The sequence below is a fragment of the Dasypus novemcinctus genome, chromosome 5 (assembly GCF_030445035.2).
Source record: "Dasypus novemcinctus isolate mDasNov1 chromosome 5, mDasNov1.1.hap2, whole genome shotgun sequence".
Classification (NCBI taxonomy): domain Eukaryota; kingdom Metazoa; phylum Chordata; class Mammalia; order Cingulata; family Dasypodidae; genus Dasypus; species Dasypus novemcinctus.
Window position 1 is genome coordinate 153,318,491 of NC_080677.1, and position 21,513 is coordinate 153,340,003.

The 21,513-nt window shown below is 38.1% G+C and overlaps 1 protein-coding gene across 14 annotated transcripts in view; it reads right to left on the reverse strand.

Moving 5' to 3' along the window:
• The window catches only part of CCDC7 (coiled-coil domain containing 7), a 568,294-nt gene that overhangs the window by 448,665 nt on the left and 98,116 nt on the right, over positions 1–21,513 (reverse strand). For 13 of the 14 annotated variants that reach the window (XM_058297711.2, XM_058297715.2, XM_058297716.2 and 10 more), the window contains 3 exons: positions 5,747–5,842; positions 2,957–3,018; positions 1,763–1,819 (listed from right to left, as the gene is read on the reverse strand). In XM_058297711.2, coding sequence (XP_058153694.1) covers positions 1,763–1,819; positions 2,957–3,018; positions 5,747–5,842 — 215 coding nt within the window. The remainder of the gene's footprint in view (positions 1–1,762; positions 1,820–2,956; positions 3,019–5,746; positions 5,843–21,513) is intronic. The other variant, XM_058297712.2, reaches the window with a different exon arrangement.

Here is a 21,513-nt window from a genome sequence, read left to right on the forward strand (position 1 = left end):
TAAAATTTGAGGAAAATGTTTCTAAGCATTGTATGTAGAATTATCTACATGTTCTCTATTAAAGTTACACAGCATTCGATTGCTATGAATATACCACAAATTATTTAACTAGTCCTAAAAATGTATGTTATCTCCATGCTTTTGCTTTTAACAAAACAGTAGCACTACTTGTAGAAATAAAAATGTTAAGAAAATGAAAAGGCAAGCCACACACTGGGGAGAATATATTTGCATTACAGTTATCTGACAAATGGCTGGTATACAGAATACATAAAGAATTCCTAAACCTGAATAATAAAACAACAATCCTACTAAAAATAGGCAAAAGATTTGAACAGGCACGTCACAAAAGAAGATATATGAATGGCCAATAGGCACATGAAAAAATCCTTAACATCATTGGTCATCAAAGAACTGCAACTTTAAACTCTACTGAAATAACTCTGCACAACAAATAGAATGGTTAAAATTAAAAAGACTGGAAATACCAGGTGTTGGTGAGGATGTGGAGTAACTGGAACTCTCATACATTGCTGATAGGAATGTAAACGGCAAAATCACTTTAGAAAACATCTGGCAGCTGCTTATCCAATTAAATATACACTTACTCTACATCCCAGCCATTACACATACAGATTTTTGGTGGAGAATATAGAAAATTAACATCTTTGCAGAGTATGTGGACAAGGAAAGGGATGTCAAGTCAGTAATAATAACTTCTCAAGTAATGAGGCATTTACTCTATGAGTTGAATGCTTACATTTGCTCCTTTAATTTTTTCCTACCTGTTGTGAACTTATATTTAAAACACACACTAGGAGCCTTCACCAGATAGATAGTTTATTCTACGTAGAAATAGTTCTTAGAAGTTGTACCTTCTTTGTGCAGTTAAAGAGAAATTAGATACTAAATTAGTATGTTAATTAGTTGATAGCCCATTCTTGCTCTTCCAATTTCTTTCCTCTGAACTTGAAGTGTCCCTGGAATCATCTTTATCCTTATAGTAATTATTTTCTACATGTGTTTTGGACATGATTTGCTTCTGTATTATTTGCCCACCAAACCGATATTATGGGTTTTTTCTCTTTTAATAGCCCACAGTGTCAATGACACTCCTTGTTTCCCAGTGCCATTGTGGATTTATTCCTTTTAAAATATCTTCTTTAATTTAAAGGAATTTGGAGCAGGAGGGGATTTAAACATACATGCGCACTATCTAGGCTGATCCAATCTTTTCGTAATTTTATAATTTAAAAGTGCCCTGATGAACAGTGTTAAATTCATAACAAATTTTCAAATCAAATCTTTAGAACAAACGGGTTTTTATAAACATTATCATCTTTCCAGCAGTTCCGATGTAGAGAAGGATTACTAGAAATACCACCTAAAAATCACGTTATAACATTAATTTCTAAGGTGTTTTCAATACAATCAAGACATTAGCTGATTCCCTCCAAATTCTTTAAGGATCTAGTTAATCTTGCCCCAAACCTTAATTCTGTGTTTGTGGGAGAGTCCCATGGCACCGCCATGATTTTTGTGAGCTCTGTTGACTTAGGTCCTTGTGTTTATTTTAAGTAACATGTTGTCTTAACTAGGAATTTCAATACTTGCCTTATTGTCATTCAATGATATGGCTCCAAACTTCAGGAAATCTGTGTTATTATCCTAATCGCTATTATTTTAAATTATAGAAAATCATAGACATTTTTGCACTCAACACAGTATTATCACAAAGATGCTTAAATGAGTAGAGACTTACCTGGCTCAGTTGCAGAAACCTCTATAGTTTGGTCAGCTGAGTGTTTTTTTACAAAATCTGAAATAATTTAAAATGGATTTGTTATTTTAAGTTTCAGATAGTAATTTTTATATTTATTGAGTTTAAATTTCATTTTTTTAAAAAAGAACCCATTGAAGGCAATGAAAGTTTATGAGAAAATAATAGCTGCCAAAACAGTAGATCCTCCTGATCAGACAACAAATGCTATCTGAAAAAACGTGTATAACCATGGGTAACTGAACTTATTATTTTCTCTTCAAAACTTGTTCTTCCTCTTATACTCTTATATTCTCTTACATTATTTAACGGTACCATCATCTAATACCCCTTCCTTCCATATCTAATCACCACATTTCACCAATTATACCATGTAAATATTTCTCAACCCTGTCCCTTTTCCTCTTTTACTAATGCTGTTATACAGGTATTTATCACTCATCTAAAATATAGTTATAACTTACACCTCTAATCATACCAAGTCCCCACTCCCAAATTTAGCTTCTATAATATTGCCAGAATAATCTCTCTCAAATGAAATTCAACAGTGTCTCTTCCCTACTAAAAATCTTCAGTGGTTCCCTATTTACATATGGAAAAAAAGTCCACGCTTCTCAGCAGAGTATTCAAGTCCCTCAGTGACTAGGTTCTCTCTTACCGTATCCCTGCCTTAACTTCACACTTAATAAATACCAGTCCATTTGTAATTCCCTATCCACATATCACGCATGCTGTTTGTTCATGTTATATTCTCTTCTTAAAATGCCAGCTCACTCCCTTCTTCATTTGACTAAATTGCCAGCTCACTCCCTTCTTCATTTGACTAAGTCCTATTCATCCTTTAAGGTTGCATCAAATCTTCTTAATTCCCTCAGACAATACGCCCTCTGAATCTACTGCCAATTACACATAGCTTTTCATGCATTACATTAAATTGAGATTTTACATAATGTGCCTGTGTCCTTATGAAGATGTAAATTTCATAGAGGAAACAACCAAGTTTTATTCATTTTGTATACTCCCAGAATCAGGAATATAAATGAACTTTTATTGAAATTTCAAACTATATTAAACATTTTTTAATTTGCCACAGTTTTATAACTTATGAATATAAATTTTTAATATTAATGTATTTAGGAAACCTTATAAAGGCTGATGTAGATAAAATATTATTACCTTCAATTATCTTCTCTACAGTTTCATGACTTTGCATGGGTTCTGTCAGACTTTGGCTTACCCTGTTAAAGTTTCAATAAATAAAACATATTTTAATGTATCAAAGAATAAGCATTTAAATTTTACTTAAATAATAACTACAAATATTATTAGACAATTTAGACATATGCATTTGTAAAACAAAAATATACTGTAACATTTATTTACAGATACTAAGATAAATTAATTAGTAATTAATGTGAGCAAATAAGTATGAAAGTCAAATTATGTCACTCTATGAATTCTATGTATTCCTTGAATATGAGGTATACTAGCACAAGCATTAACAACAAAATAGCAAAAGCAAACTAGACAGAAACATGGAATTTCTTTTTGCCAATATTTATTATCAATGGTGTAATGGTTAAAAGCACAAGTTCTGGAGCCAGACTGCCTGGTCCAAAACTTGACTAATCCTCTTACTATCTGTGTGACCTTGATTAAGCAAGTTACTTAACTTCTCTTACCTTCCATTTCATAATCTTTAAACTTGGGGTCTAATAATAGCTAGATCATATTATGCATGTAAAGTTACTAAAAAAATACGTACCACACAGCAAACACTTGTATATCAGGTCTTAATATTAACATATGGCCTAAAACTAATTTAATGCCTCATAATAGATAGCCCAAATGAATATACCTGGACCTCTGAACTAAATATCTGGTTATGCAACCCGCATTGAAGCCAACCCAATTACCACTCTCTTTATTTCTTACTGACAAATGAGGATACCAATAAAGGAATTTTATGATAAACAGGACTACATTCCCAGTTATGGGTACTTTCTATTTTTAACGTCATAAAATGAAAAAGTTCTATTTGTTTAATGCCAAATAAAATGGTTGTTTATAAATTTAAAAATTTTACTTGAATAAGCTACTATGCCAGAAATAGTTGGGGATAACAGAATAATAGGGAAATAGGCAAATTGGTCTTGATTTAATTCAGTTATTCATAAAAAATTATACTTGACTACTATTTACTACATGTGACAGGAAATACATAAATGTGTTATTTCTTAAAGAAATTACAATCTTACAGGGAAGATATACCCATGAATGATTAGATTCATAATTTTTTTTAAAGCACATGATTTAGTGACAAAGAACAGAGGACAAGAAAGAAATAACAAAGGGAGAGATCACTGGAGGACAACTTTTCTCATCAGCACTTTTGAAATTTGGGGGATGGATAATTCTTTATTGTAGAAGGCTATGCTGTATGTGGCAGGATGTTTAGCAGCATCACTGGCCTCTACCCACTAAATGCTGGTAGCACCCCTCCCCAGTTTTGACAACCAAAATGTCTACAGACAAATGTCTTCTGTGGCACAGGATAGCCCCCATTTGAGAATCTCTGCTATATGAAAACAGCTCTTCCATGGCATCCTTATTCAGGCCCACATGGACCATGTAGGCAAGGCTTGACAACTGTCTGACCCAAATCTTGGTGGAATATCCTGTTATTTCTCCTAGAGAAAGGGAAGATAATCCTGATAGGGAATTTTTTTGAGGCAGTTTCTTCTCCCTATCTTGGGGAGGGTTCTACTTTGCTAGCTGCTGAAAGGAATCTATTAGAATTGAGTTGACTTTTACAATGGGAATTGATTAGCTTGCAACATTACAGTTTTGAAGCAAGAAAAATGTCCAAATCAAGGCATCATCAAGGCAATGCTTTTTTCCTGAAGACTTGCCAGCAATCCTGAACTCCTCTGTCACATGGCAAGGCCTGTGGCAGCATCTGCGGGTCTCTCCCTTCTTTTCTGGCTTTTGTTGCTTCCACCTTATTTGCTTCCATAGCTTTCTCTCACTTTATCTGAATTTCATTTTCTTATAAAGGACTCTAGTAAAAGGATTAAGACCCAACCTATATGAGGTAGATCACATCTTAAGAACCTACTCACTAAAAGATTCTGCTTACAATGGGTCCACATCACAGGAATGCATTAAATTTAAGAACTCACTTTTGTGGGGTGCATACAGCTTCAAACCATCATACCACCCACTAGACCTCTTTCCATATGCAAAATACATTCATTCCATCACAATATCTCAAAAACTTTAAATCATTTCAGTAACAATATTAAGTACAAAGTCTCATAAAAATCAGCTGTAGGTGTGGTCTGTCCTGGGGCACAATTCCCCTTCAGCTATGGACCTTAAGGGTACAAGTTATGTGTTTCCAATATACAATGCAGGAGCAGTCACAGGATAAATATTCCATTCCCATAGGGAGAAACTGGAAGGAAAACAGGAGACACAGGTCCCAAACAATTCTGAAACCCTGCAGGGCATACTCCATTAGATTTCAAGGTCTGAGAGTCATCTATGGAATAATGGTTTGTCCTTAGGGCCGGATGGAGCAGCAGCATCACCCTTTCCAAGTGCTTGCACAGCAGATATGCTTTCCCCAAGCACTGGGATGAAATCTCCAACCTCATCAAGCATTAAGGATGGCAGCTGGACTCTAGACTCTACCCTCATCAAGCATTGGAGTGATGGCCAAACGCTCCATAATCCCACAGGCATTTGAGAAACCTGGAGTAGTAACACTCTCCCTGAACAACTGGGTAGAAGACCAGCCTTCTCTGCAAGGTTATTTCTCATCCATCTCCCAAGTTTTGGTTGAGTGCAGCACTTTTCTTCTCCACCCCCTTTCCCCATCAGGGTACAGATGCAGGCTTCTGGTTCATATAGAAACTACTTGACTATAGTTTAGAACTGGCTGTCCATGGTACAGCAACTCACCACTTGTTCTGTCTGTCATCTGATCCCTCCTGTTCAAGGTCATCCTGTGAAGTAGGGACTTGAGAACTGACACCATGCTGAACTTGCTTTTGCTCTCTGTGTAAGAAATAAACTTTCAAAATCCATTTGTGTCCATTGTCTCTTTACCATCTTAATCTATGTAATTATGACAAGCCAACCTAGCAACTGCCACTACACTGCTACTTTGGGACTGCTTGAGAATTTGGCACCAAATACGGGGCCAGTAAGATCACAGTGAGATCACAATGGCTTTTGGGTTAAGAGGACAAAAATTCTCCCTGGGATCCAGCTATATCTGCTCTCACCCACGTAGTGAGAGCAGAACAGTAAGAGTTCTTCCACTCTTCTACCTGTTAATGAGCATTTGAAGGATGAGTGGTGAAACACAGGATTAAAAAACCTGCCCAAATGGTGCCTTAGTTGTTGCTAAAAGTTCAATAGTTGAAACCAAGCAGGTGACCACTTAAAATGGAAAGTAACTGCTAAGCTGCAATCACAGGCGCTAAACTGTTTCCTCTATGCCCCCTGATTTCTCCCTGGCCTTTACCTCAATCTCAGCTGCTTTAAGAAAAAAAGCTTCCCCACAGCTCCAAATAACCCACAGGCTGGACTCCTCTGTCCCCCAACCCCACACACACACTCCCTGTGTTCCCAGCCAGGAGATAACATCTTATAGCAGCTACTATTGTAACCCCCTGAAATGCATGTGATCAATTCCTTGCTCTTTTTTTCCTATAAAATTGAAGGATAAGGTTTGGTGATGTGTTGCATGCTTGTACTTACATGCTCAAAGAGTACCAAAAAAATTTTATTCAGGGCACTCCCATGGACAAAGAAGTGCTAATGGGTCAAATGCCCCTATGATTTGTCACCAATGGTGGGTCAAAATTTAGCTCAAATGCCTCTACTCTCTGATATCCAAACTTTTCACTGAATAAATAATGTCATATTGCTTGGCGAGTTAAAAATTTCCATCTCAACAGTCCTAAGTGCAGTGTTATCATACATCTGCCAGCAAGGGTAATGCTGTAAATCATGACAAGATGCAGAGGATTGCGTGTCAAATAAAGTTTCTTGGATCTATGCGGGAAGAATTCAAAACACTTAATCCCTGTGTGTTGGAGTCTGTTTGTGAACCCCAGAAAATTATGTCCCTACTAACCCATTCGTGTGTGTTTGGTTGGACTCAATTAAGGGATCTTTTAATTAGATCATTACTGATTAGGACACTTCAGTTAAAAGGGTTTGATTAGATTGGGGGGCCCATGGTGGGTCCTAATCCTCTTACTAGGGTCCTTTATAAATGGAGGAATAAAAAGTCACAGACACAAGGAAAAGGTTGGAGAGACAAAGAGGCTCCCAAGGGGCTGAGAAAGAAGGCCCACGGAGAACAAAAAGCTGAAGCAACAAGGCCTAGCAGAGAAGAGAGAAGAGCCAACCCTGCCAGGTTCCTGAGAGCCCACAGCTGAACTCAGGGAGAAAGTAAGCCTGGAGAGGAAGGCAGAGACCTTAGCAGAGCTGCCATTGTGCCTTGCCACACAGCAGGAATTCAGGATTGCCAACAGCTAAACTTCAGTGAGACATCATGTCTGATAATGCCTTGATTTGGACATTTTTACAGCCTCAAAACTGTATGTTTTTAACCTAATAATTTCCCACTGTAAAATCGAATCCATTGCTCCCAGCAGCCTTTAGCAAACTAAAATAATCTCTCTGGCATTCAAAGAAAAATTGCTGACTCTTGCAAAGTGCTACAAAGCCAACACTGCATGCCGAACCTATGACCCTTAAAAAGTTGGCCCATTTTTCTTGCAGTAAAGGAGGTCACACAACACACAGCATTGGGCCCACCTGCCCCTGACAATGGACTAGCTCAGATTCTTGAGTCCCTCTCAGGATCTTCAGCAGTGCCTCATCAATGCTGATTCTTTTTCCAACTGTCATATTTTGTTTGATAGACATTCCACATACCTAAGATAAAACTGATACTGCTGAGCATATTATGGAAGTAGATGTTTTGAAGATGTATAATGGCACAATTAGGAAAGTAGCAGTAGGATAAATATACAATTGAGCAGGTAAATACAGGAGTGCTTAAAAAACTACACCAAATGCTGTACTGCCTTTCCACTCAGGCCAGTTAGTCCTAATAAGCCTTTTGAATTACAAGTGTCAGTGACTAACAAGCAAGCAGATTGGAGCCTGTGCCAAAAAGATGTTGCCAATAAACAAAGGAGCCCCTGTAGTTTTGGATACAGCAAGTCCTTCAGGATGCCTGGTCCTGGTTCACAGGTGAACCAACTAAGTTAAAGGTCAATGGGATACAACAGACCACTTAGGACTATGTGACCACAAAGAAAACTCTTTAATACAGTTCACAGAAAAGGGAACTCCACAGTGCTGTGGCCTGTGATGCCTGCCCTAGCAAATACCCTTCAAAATGCACCTCATTATATTTTCACTGACTCATGGGCAGTAGCCAACATACTGACAGTATCATGTCTGCAAGAGGAGCAAGTGTATGATCTCTATGGGGATAAGCAGTATAGCAATAGATTGCACACAACACATGCCCTTTGTTGCAATCCATATGAATGCTCATTTTTTAAAAAATTCTTCTAAAATAAACATCAGTGGAAACAAAAAGCTGATCAGACCTGCACCAACCAGGTAAAATCTATAGACCCCTGGGTATACACCATTGCACAGGATACAGCAATCCAGCCAGGTCTAGCTTCTAAACAAGGCCTAATTATTCCAGAATATGAAGCCAAAAATTCCTGGTAAATGTGCTTGGATTGCTGGCTACACAGTAGTGTGGCAAAGAAAATTCTGGGTCACATAGCCAAATACAGGCATACTTTGGAAATATTGCAGTTCACATCCAAACCACCACAATAAAACAAAGTTTTTGGTTTCTCAGTGCATATATGTTTACATTATACTGTAGTCTATTATGTATGTGATACCATTATCTCTGAAAACAATGTACATACATACCTTAACTTAAAAGTAACTTATTGCTAAAAAATACCAATGTCATCTCAGCCTTCAGCGAATCATCATTTTTTGCTGGTGGAGGGTCTTCCCTCAATGTACATAGCTGCTGACTGGTTAGGGTGGTAGTTACTGAAGGTTAGGGTGGCTGTGGCAATTCCATAAAATAATACAAGAATGAAGTTTGCTGCATCAATGGACTCTTCCTTTCACTAAAGAGTTCTCTGTAGCATGTGATGCATGATTCCTTGATCCATGGGCTGCAGAACAGGTGTATTAGTGGGCATGAAAACATTAATGCAGCGGTCCTCAGAGATGTATTCACCAAATGCAATGAATGTCTCATGATGATGGAGGAGGTTGTTGTTATGGGGGGAGGAGTGGAGTGAGGGGGGTGGGGGGTATATGGGGACCTCATATTTTTTTAATGTAACATCAAAAAATCAAATAAAGACAAAAAAATAAAATGTAATATTTGACCAAAAAATAAGATATAGACAGTGTCTTAAGGGTTGTGAAATAAAAGAACCTTCAAAATATTAAGTAAAAAAATAAAAGTGATACGCATATGTTTCTGTATCTATATTTTGTCTTAAAAAAAAAAACATTAATCTCATTGTACATCATCAGAACTCTTGGGTGACCAGGTACCCTTTCAGCAAGCAGTCATTTTTTTTTTTAAGATTTATTTTTTATTAATTTCTCTCCCCTTCCCCAACCTCCTCCCCCCACCCCCCAGTTGTCTGCTCTCTATGTCCATTCACTGTGTGTTCTTCTGTGTCTGCTTGTATTCTTGTCAGTGGCACCTGGAATCTGTGTCTCATTTTTCTTGCATCATCTTGCTGCATCAGCTCTCTGTGTGTGCAGCGCCATTCCTGGGCAGGCTGCACTTTTTTCACGCTGTGTGGCTCTCTTTATGGGGTGCGCTCCTTGCACGTGGGGCTCCCCTACACAGGGGACAGCCCTGCATGGCATGGCACTCCTTGTGCACACCAGCACTGAGCATGGGCCAGCTCCGCACAGGTCAGGAGGCCCTGGGTTTGAAACTTGGACTTCCCATGTGGTAGGCAGATGCCCTATCCATTGGGCCAAATCTGCTTCCCAGTTATATTTTGAAAGGAATCTTTTTTTCTCAGCAGTAGATCTCAACAGTGGGCTTAAAATATTCAGTAAACTATGTGGTAAACAGATGTGCTATTATCCAGGCTTTTTTTTCCATGTAATTCCTAAAAGACCTGAGATTTATGGAATAGTAAATGAGTATTGGCTTCAATTAAAACTCACGAATTGCATTAGCCCCTTACAAGAGGGTCAGCCCATCCTTTGAAGCTTTGAAGTTTTGAAGCTAAGCACTGACTTCTCCTCTGCAGCTATGAAAGTCCTAGATGGCATCTTCTTCCAATAGAAGGCTGTTTCATCTACAGAGAAATCTGGTGTTTTAGTGTAGCCACCTTCATCAATGATCTTAGCTTGATCTTCTGGATAACTTACTGCAGTTTCTACATTAGTACTTGCTGCTTCACCTTGCACTTTTATGTTATAGAGATGGCTTATTTTCTTAAACCTTATGAACCAAACTCTGGTAGCTTCAAACTTTTCTTCTGCAGCTTCCTTACCTTTCTCAGCCTTCCTAGAATTGAAGAAGGTTAGAGAATTCCTCTGGATTATGCTTCTAGCCAGACCACTAAAACTTTCTCCATACCAATAATGAGGCTTTTTCACTGGAGTAGCACTTTTAATTTCCTTCAAGAAATTTTCCTTTGCATTCACAATTTGGCTATTTGGTGCCAGAGGCCTAGCTTTTAACCTATCTCAGCTTTTTCTTTTTTTTTTAAGATCTAATAGATTGTATTGAATACTTCAGTCAACAACAGCATATTATGCATTCTTTTCAAGTGCTCATGGTTCCTTCTCTACAATAGACCATATGTGAGGGCAACAGAGAAGTCTCAATAAATTTTTAAAATATTGAAATCATTGAAATATTGAAATAGATAAGTGAAATAGAGAATAGAAAAACAATTGAGGGAATCAACAAAATTAAAAGTTCTTTGAAAATAATAAAATTTACAAAGCATTTGCTAGACTGACAATGAAAAAAAGAAAAAGAACACAAATAACTAAAATTAGAAAAGAAAATGGTAACATCACTAGACTCTTACAGAAATAAAAAAGATTATAAGAATATGTGATAAACAATTCTACACTAACAAATTAGATAAATGAGACAAAATGGAAAAATTCCTAGGAATATACAAATTACATTAACTGACTCAACAAGAAATAGAAAACTTCAATAAACCTAGAACAAGCACGATATCATTCCACCAAAGGAAAGTCCAGAACCAAATGACTTCACTGGTGAATACTATCAAACATTTAAAGAATTTTTATTTATTTATTTATTTTTTTAATTTTATTCATTTTGTAAAAATATTACATTCAAAAAATATGAGGTCCCATTCAACCCCACCACCCCCACCCCACCACTCCCCCCCCCCCCAGCAACACTCACTCCCATCATCATGACACATCCATTGCATTTGGTAAGTACATCTCTGGGCATCGCTGCACCTCATGGTCAATGATCCACATCATAGCCCATACTCTCCCACGTTTCATCCAGTGGGCCCTGGGAGGATTTACAATGTCCAGTGATTGCCCCTGAAGCACCATCCAGGGCAACTCCAAGTCCCAAAAACGCCTCCACATCTCATCTCTTCCTGCCATTCCCCATACCCATCAGCCACCATGGCCACTTTTCCCACTCCAATGCCACCTTTTCTCTGTGGACCTTGGATTGGTTGTGTCCGTTGTACCTCCATGTCAAGAGGAGGCTCAGATTCTACATGGATACTGGATGCAATCCTCCTGCTTTCAGTTGTAGGAACTCTAGGCTCCATGGTGTGGTGGTTGTCCTTCTTCAACTCCATCTTAGCTGAGTGGGGTGAGTCCAATAAATCAGAGTGTAGGAGCTGACGTCTGTTGAGGCTCAGGGCCTGGCTATCATATTGTCAATCCAGAGATTCAAATCCCCTAAATATATCTTAAACCCCAACACTAACTACAATTCCAATAAAGTAGCATGAAAGTCTTGTGAAAAGAGATCCCATCTGAGTCCAGTTTCATCATGCAGAAACACCAGCTCCAAAGAAGGACCATCTGACATGGCAGTGAACCCCATCTGCCATGACTATAGAACCCGTGGGTCTCTTTAGTCTTCAAAGGAACCAATACTTGGGGTTGTATCTACTTTATATGTCTTTTAGACTCTGCTCAGTTGTGCATAAGGGCAATCCTTCTGACAACCTCCACACTCTTTTTTAGAGACTCGTAGCCATATAAACTCATTTGTCCTTTCCATTTCCCCCTTACCTTAGGTCAAACAGCATTTTAAAGTCATGTTATTATATGTAGACAGGGATATTCTGCTGATCCGCATTGAACCTTTAATTTAAGGTCATTTTCTAGTTGCATCATCAGTTGGTACTTGGTAGTGATCCCTCAGTGCCAGGGAGGCTCATCCCCGGGTGTCATGTCCCACGCTGGAGGGAAGGCATTGCATTTACATGCTGAGTTTGGCTTCAAGACTGGCCACATTTGAGTAAAATGAAGGCTGTCAGGAGGAAATTCCTAGGCACAGTGCTGCTCTAGGCCTTGTTCTTATTTCAGGCATATAGGCTCACAAGCATAGTCATTAGTTTCATGGTCTCACTGTTGGACCCTCATTCCTTCCTGGTCCTTACCGTTGTTCCTGGGGGACTGCCGCTGCTCCCCTAGGGACCACGACAGAGCACCCTTTGCCATGCCTACCTCACTAAGCTTAATCATTTCCAGCTTTTGACTTAAAGTGAGAGATATGTGATCTTTCCTTTCACTTCAACACTTAGAGGCAATTGTAAAGTTATTAATTGGTTGATGTCAATATTGCTGCATCTCAGGGAATAGAAAGACCCGAGGAGAGGGAGAAAGATGCAAGAACAGCCAGTTGGTGGAGCAGTCAAAACACATGACATTTATCAATTAACTTTGCCATTTTATATGGGCGTGGTTCAAAACATTTATGATAGTAATGTCAAAGATCACAAATGGAGAAGGTGGAAATATTGGAGGAATTACCAAATTGTGACACAGAGAAACAAAGAGAGCATGCACTGTTGGAAATATGGTGCCAAAAGATTTGGTCCTCACAGGGTTGACATAAACTTCAATTTTTAAAAAAACTCACTATATGCAAAGTACAATAAAATGAGGTATACTGGTACCAGGTCCCCTATCCTCCTTTTAAGGGTACTTCTAGTTAGTCAATGCAGAATTTTTAGGATATGGCACTGCCATCCCAGGCCATACTAATCAAGTACTCCTAAATAAACTATATCATATATTTGGACTCCCCAAACACACACACAGACAATGATGCCACCTTTCTAACTCATTATTTCCAGCAGTGAGCTACTACATGGACCACTCACTAGATGTATCATGTGACAGGAGCCATTAAAAGACCACTAAATAGGCTCTTAAAAAGAAAAACAAAGATGTAGGCAGCCAGGGTATACCTCCCAATGGCATGCACAATTAAGACAGGTAATATGGGTTCTAAATATAGCAATTCCTTGAAAGGGTACATCCCATTTGGATAAAATATTTACTTGAGGTTGAAGAGGGGGAAAGTGGCTATACAACACCCAAACCCCATAATTACCTTTCTACCTCTTCTTTTTTCCATCCCACTACTGGAATTTTCAAGTGGCTAAGAAGACCCAAGCGTTGGGAAAACTCCAATGTGGAGTTTCTCTTACTACCTGGTTATGCTTGCTGAGTCTGGACAGTTATGGATATTGATTATAATGATCGTGAGTATGAGGTAACAGCTCCTAAGGTAGTCCTGGCATTCCCTATGCACCAGTGGGGAGGAGATGTTCTAGGTTAGTACAGGGTGTACAAGAAATACACCAATGAGCAGCTAGTGATAGTATGGATTAGACATGATGAACAGAAAAGAAATGAAGTGGTTGCTATAAGGCCTTGTCATCCCAATCATGTGACTGTGAAGGGAAAGCAACAGCTCTGGTTGGTAGGGAAGGAACACCTTAGGCACTGGGAGGAAAAACCACTGAACAATTTTGGCTCTCACCTGCAGGACACCTGGCCTGGAAGGTCCTATCAGAAAGCTTTGATAACTCTGACCCAGACTATGGCTATTGCCCTCAGCCTAACTGCTGGAAATGCATTCTATCAGGAGATCTTAAATAAGGAATACTGATTTTCGAAGTGAACAGCCTCCAGCCTACAAGACAGAACCAGATTAATTTTCTGAATATTATATGGATATAATTTCTGGATATCAATTTTGATAGCATATGAATCTCCTATTATTTGTGGCCCCTTATGGTCTACCTCTACCACCTAAAAAAAAAAAAGAAAAGAAAACCTTCCTGTATGCATTCCCCAGACCATAGCTACTGCTCTAAATTTAACTGATTGCTGTATCTGTCATCTCCCACCTAACTAACCCTGATGCCATTAAACACTTCAAAATGTAGATTCTCTCCTACATCCTTTTGGGTACTTAAGGTTACCTCCCATTGCTAATCCCAACCTCCAATCTGTAAAAATTAAACCCTAACCCCAATATAGCAAAATGCTGCTGCCTAGGTTACAACAAAGTCAAATCTCTCCAATGCAAATTGTGATAGTGGTGCATTGCTCCGGACTTCCTGCTGGCCAGGCAAAGTGTGATACATAAAATGGCTAGCACATCTTATCACAAATGATTAATGACACATTTAACTGTCTTAGTTCTGGATGGGAGTCTGGCTGAAGTCTATCTTCCAAAAGGCTAGATCACCCTACTGGGAGGCATGGTCACATTCACTCTTTTCCAATATTGCCTGAGACAAATAAAAAAGATTTGGTTCAAGTCCTTATCAATATCACAAACAATGATATCTGGTAGGGAGGCCTAAAAGAATTCTTAGTTGGGTACATTGAAAGTCAAGGAGTGGAATTGTAAGGAAACACCTCCATCACAGCACCTGGACAACATTACACAGATACACGTAGATCACCTAGGCAAGATAATGTGCCTTTGCAATATGACCCAAGTCCTGATGGAATGTCCTGCAATTTTTCCTGGAGAGAGGAAAGATAAACTTGGTGAGAAGTCTTCACTATGCAGTTTCTCATTCCTGTAATAGGGAGAAAACTGCCATAAGACGCTGCTCATCCATCTTCTGGTTTCAGCTGGGTGCAGAAATTTCTACCTCTCCCATCCTTAGAGTAGAGTTGAAGACTTATGTACAACTCTACAAAGCTTTTTGGTTGTAGTTTAGATTTTATTCCTCCATGGCAGAGTAATTCATTACTTATTTGGCCTGTCATCTAGCTGTTCAGAAATATTGTCCTATGAAACTAGGGACACAGGGAGCTAACACCATTATCTTGTTCTTGCTGTCTATGAAAGCAATAAAATGTCCAAATCTATTTGTTCCATTGTCTCCTTACAAGTCTAACATATGGAAGTTTACGACAAACCAACATTGTAGTTGCCACTGTACTGCTACTTCAGGGCTGCTTAAAAATTATGTAAATGAGAAGACTGTTTTAAAAATATTTTTTAGGATATAACCACATATTATGGTAGAAAAGACCAAGGAAGTTTAGCATAATTAATTGGGATAGAGCTTAGAGAATTATGAAAATATACTAAAAAATGAACTTTGTTCAGGTTGACTTTTTACTAAGGCAAAAAGAGGGTTGATATTCAGCTACGGTTTGACTGTATCACTGGAATTCTCCTGATCCACTTGGCAAACAGTCCTGCAAGTGCCTACTGGCTGCCCTGGTCCTTCACTCTAGAAAGCCTCTTTAATCTTCCCAGGATAAATCAACTAAAAGAGTATTGTTAGCACAGCAAATATGATTCAGCATTATTATCTATTCTAACTAGCTGGTGTCCACACTATTCTGGTTGTTAAAGATTTTCAGTATTATCACCAGGAACATGATAATGCATGCACAAAGATTACAAATTTAACACACACGTGCACATACACACACCTTTTTTTCACTAGTACAAAAGAAACCTATCAAAGGAGGATTATAGCTTGGACTAGAAATAAAAGCATAGTGGAACTAAGTTCATCACAAAAAGAAAGGAATGGAATACTTAGGACTGACAGCAATGCAACAGATAAAAAATAAAGCAAATCAAGGAAATAAAGCTATATTAAAGATCCCTGTTAAACCAGGTAAAACTAAAATGATACATATTTTCCAAAACATCTTACACTGTTTAAAATAATTTCTTGTACTCCATATAGCTGGCTAAAAGTGATTATATGAGATGATTCCTTAGAGAAGATGAAGTATTAGAAATATCTGTGCAATTAAATGAGTTAAAGAAAATCCATTAAGTACTACAAAATCACTTCAAATGCTTAATTTCAAGTAAACCTTAAATATCACCATGTAGTCAAGACACATCCCTGTCCCACTCACTCTCATTTAATGATTACTGCACACCCTCATCTCTCTCCTCAAAGTCCTCCCCTATCCTCACTACCAGTTGATGATCTTTCTTTCTACCTCCCTGAGAAAACTACAGTTGTCGAAAGATAACATCCACAGACTTTACCAGATTTATGCCCTCTTAGCACCTGTACCCTAATACTCTGCATTCCCGACCTGCTGTCAGTAATGAATGATACATGCTCCTATCCCATCTCATCTCACTATTCAAGGATATTATTCTAGTAATTCTCCTTTGTTTCTCCTATATAATCAATTTTTCCTGTTTAATGGATCATTCCTATAAGCAATCAAAAATTCAAGTAAAAAAATCATGTATACACATGATGGAATATTATGCATCTGTAAGAAGAAATGAAGTCTTGAAGCATTTAACAACATGAATGAACCTGAAGGACATTATGTTGAAGTGAAGCAAGCCAGACACAAAGGGTAATAAATACAGTACAATTGTGCTATTTTTCAACCAAATATACTGTGTAATCTCATGGAGTAATAATTAAAATCAGGTCATCGGAAAATAGAATGAGCGTAGAGAATTGATAAAAAAATATAATGAAAGGATGTTTGTAAATCTTTGGAAACGAATAGAAATGGTGAAAGCACATCATAGTGTTTGTAACTAGCAGAGCTATTATATAGGTATGATACAGGTTGAAAGGGAAAGTCAAAGGACAGGTATATTACTACAAGGAAAGCTACAATGTAACATGGGACTGTCTAACATAGTGAAACTGTTGAGGGAATCCTCTGTCCCTCCCTTCTATCCCCCCATGTAATGCCTTCTGATAATGCAGCCGTTGGGTGTGTATGTGCTGTGAGCTGCAGGGTGTGCACCTGTAAGAGCTTGATTGTGTGAGTCAGCAGGCTAATCTAAGTTAGCAGCCATTGCCTCAGCCTGTGTCTGCTTGTGACAAGGTAACCAGCAAATTCGCTTCTGTACTCCCACTGTTGCCTGCTAACCAATGTGTTCAAAACTCCCGCCTGCTTCCCGCCAGCCTGTGAAACCCCGTCAGCTTGGCAAATCACAAGCCAATCAATGAAAACCCCAATCCCTATATGAGCCTCTGAAAACTGCAGCAAGGGGCCCAGAATTTGGAGATTGAACTCTCCTCTGGGTCCACACACATAATAAAACTTCGTTGCTCCATCTCTCCAAGTGTCGCTTGGGTTTCTCGGCTAAACCCAGACCTCTTCTGCAACAAAACCTCATGTGAAATATGAATATGGGTAATGTTGCATACATAAGAATTTTTACAAAACATAAATACAAATAAACTACAGACATGGAAACAGAAGAGCAGCTATGTACAACAGGGGAAACACAGAAAGATTGAGAGGTGATGAGTTTTTTTGTTTGTTTTTTGTTTTTTATTATAATTATTATTTGAATAATGAAAATGCTCTAATGATTGAAGTGATGAATGCACAGTTACGTGATTATACCAAATACCATTGATTGTACACTTTGGATGGATTTATGTTTTATTAATATGTATCAATAAAATTTATTTGTTTTAAAAAAAATATGCCTGTGGAGAGGTCCTCATGAAAGGAATTGAGGCTTCCCACCAAGAAACCAAAAAAAAAAAAAAAAAAAAATTATTTTCTTTCTCCTAATTTATAAAAGCTTTGACTACTTCCCTTACCAGTCACCACACAATTTTTCCCTCCCTTGTGCAGAAAAATGTACTCTAACAAGTTGTCTAAGGTAGTTATCTCCAATTCCCCTCTAACCCTCATAATCACTGCTCTGCTCAAGGCCAACAATGACTTCTTTCTAAATCCATTGGTCAGTTTTCAGTTCCACCTTCTTGACCTATGCTTAGCATTTCACATCATTAGTTGGTCCTTCTGCTAGTTACACATTCTTCACTTGTCTTCCAGGATACCATACTCCACTGGGCTTCTTTCTACCTCTCTAACTAACTCTTTCTTATTTCCCTTTGCTAGCCTCCATCTTGTCCCAGAGTTCTTAACGTTTGGAGCGCCCAAGGGCTCAGTCCCTGGTCTTCAGTTCTGTTTACACTCACTCCCTTCATGATCTCATCCAGTCTAAAGTTTCGTCTATATGCGAATGATTTCCCAATTCCCATTTCTAGCACATCACTCTCCCAAATACCAAAGCATATTTCCAACTGCATTCTCAAACAAGTATACAGTAGTTCTGATCTCAAACTCAGTATCTTCAATACAGAATGCCTGGTATTCCTCCTCAAAACCTGCTCCACCCACAGCCTACCCCACTGAAAGTGATAGCTACTTCATATTCTGAAAGCTCAGGCCAAAAGCCTTTAACTCATTGTTGGCTCTTTTGTGCTCCACATCCAATCCATGGGGAAAGTTTATTGACTCTACCTTCAAACATTTCTCATCATCTCTAACAAAACCACTACACTGACCTGAAATATCATCATCTCTCACCTACATTATTGCAACAGTCTCTTAACTGCACACCCTGCTTCTACTCTTGACCAGCTACAGTCCATTGTGAACACTGCAGTCAGGGTGATCCTTTTAAAACATAATTTAGATCATGTTATGCCTCTTCTCAGAACCTTCCAGTAGCTCTGCCTCATGAAAATCAGAATAAAAACCAAAGTTTTTAAATGACTTAAAAAGCCTCACCTCACCTCTATTTCCTGCAAAGATCTTGTTTCTATATGATCTGGGCCCCTGTTACTCCCTGACCTAATCAACGTCCTTCTACTTTCTCATCTCTGCTCCAGTCATTCTGGTCTCCTTATTTTTTCTCCAACATGATCCCCTTTTTATATCTTTGTCCTGGAAGTTACCTCTGCCTAGAATACTCTTCTCCTAAATATCAACTTGACTATTCTCTCAAGTTTTTGCAGTATTTACTCAAATGCCAACTTCTCAATACCACCTAAACTACCTACCTTACATAAAACTGAAACTCCTACCCCCATGCTTGGCATCTCAATCACCCTTTACCATGCTCTACTTTTTCTTTTATCAATACTATACACTTACTTATTAACAGACTACAAAATTTATTTTTTAATTATGCTTGTTTTGTTTATTGTCTGTTTCCCATACCAGCACTAGAATATAAACAGCATTAGAGATGGTTCTATAGTAGAATATCAGTAAATCCACTCTAATCCATATTTTATTCCTCCATAGAAAAATTGTGAAAGTTCCCATGGTAGTTGCTGAGGGCAGGGAGAGGGAAGAAGAGATATGATGTAGGGGCATTTTCGGAACTTGGAGTTGTCCTAAATTATATTGCAGGGATAGATACTGGACACTATATATCCTGCCATAACCCACTGAAAGTACTGGGGGAGAGTGTAAACTACAATGTAAACTGCAATCCATGCAGGGCAGCAGTGCTCCAAAATGTTTCATCAAATGCAATGAATGTGCCACAATGATGAAAGAAGTTGTTGATGTGGGAGGAGCGGGGGGTGGGGGGTGGTTTGAAGCTGTTTGTACCCTGAGAGGAACATATTCTTAAATTTAGTCCATTCCTGGGTATGAAAACATTGTAACTAGGACATTTTGATGAGGTTACTTCAGTGAAGAAAGTGTGACACATCTCTATCAGGATGGGTCTTTAATCCTATTACTGGAGTCCTTTATAAACAGAATGAAATTCAGACAGACAGGGAGAAAGACAAAGAAGCAAGAAGATGAAGCCAGTGGAAGCCTGAAAGAGAAGGGAGATGCCACGAGAGTTTGTCGTGTTCACTGCCATGTAACAGAAGAGCCAAGGATATCATTCTTGGCTAAACTATTTTGTAAAGGTATCAGCTAACTGAGGACTTTGAGTCGGATCTTGAATATCACATAAAATTTGGAACAACAAAGAATAAGTTGTTTGGGGCATTCTAATCAAAGGGCCATCACTTAATCAAAGAAACTGAAGTACTACAGCACAAAACTTTAGAAATGGTGAGTCTATTGGTCTGTCTGGAGCAGAGAACTTATACAGTGAATAATTAAGTAAAATATAGATTTGGGGAAAATTATGGAAAGCCTTAAATAAGAGGCTAATAAATAAATGGGAATGTGAAAACATTATAGAATTTTTAAGTAAGAAGACATGACAAGTGGTTTGTTTTTTGTTTGGTGTTTTTTTTTTTTTTGGAGGTGACTGAAGATTGAAGATTCACATGCAGTTCTATAAAATAATACAGAGATCACGTATATCCTTCACCGAGTTTCCCCAAATGATAACATCTTACATTACTATAGTACAATATTACAACCAGGAAATTGACATTGATACAATCCACCAACTTTTTTCGTATTTCACCAGTTCTACATTCACTCATTTATACATGTATATGCATGTTTATTTAGTTCTATGCAATGTTCTCACATCTGTAAATTCCTATAGCCACCACAGTCAAGATACAGAACAGTTCCATCACAAGGATCCCTTGTGTTTTATAGCCAAGCTACCATCCTCCCTTCCTGCCTCCCCTACTCCTGGCAACCATTAATCTGTTATCCATCACTATTTTTTTTTCATTTCAATAATTTCATATAAATGAATTAAAATTAAAGGATGTAATTTTAGACATTGGCTTTTTTCACTCCACATAATTCCCTTCATAGTCATCCAAGTTGTTGGCTATTAATGGTTCATTTGTTTTTAATGCTGTGTAGTAGTCCATGGCATGGATAAACCACAGTTTATTTAATGATTCACCCACTGAAAACATCTGGGCTTTTCCCTAGCTTGGGGCTATTCAAATAAAGCTGCTTTAAGTATTTGTGTACAAGCAGTTGCGTGAACATGAGTTTTCACTTCTCCAAGATTAAATGCTCCAAAGTGCAATTGCTAGGTCATATGGTAAGAATATGTTTAGCTTTGTAAGAAACTACCACACCCTTTTACAGAGTGGCTGTACTATTTTACATTCCCATCAGCCATACATGAGGGATCTGGGTTCTCTGCATAGTGATGATATCACTGATAATAATATCACTATTTTTTTTTTTATTTTAGCCACTTTCTTTTAGACTTGTAGATGTGCAGTGATATCTCATTGTATTTTTAATTTGCATTCCCTTAATGGTGCTGAACATCTTTTCGTGTGCTATGTGCCATCTATATAATCTCTTCACTAAAATGTCTATTCAAGTCAAGGTGATTTGTAGCTGTATGTACACTTTCTTAATCTAATCCATCTTTGTGGGTATACACTCATTGTAAGTAGGACTTTTTGAGGAGGATATTTCAG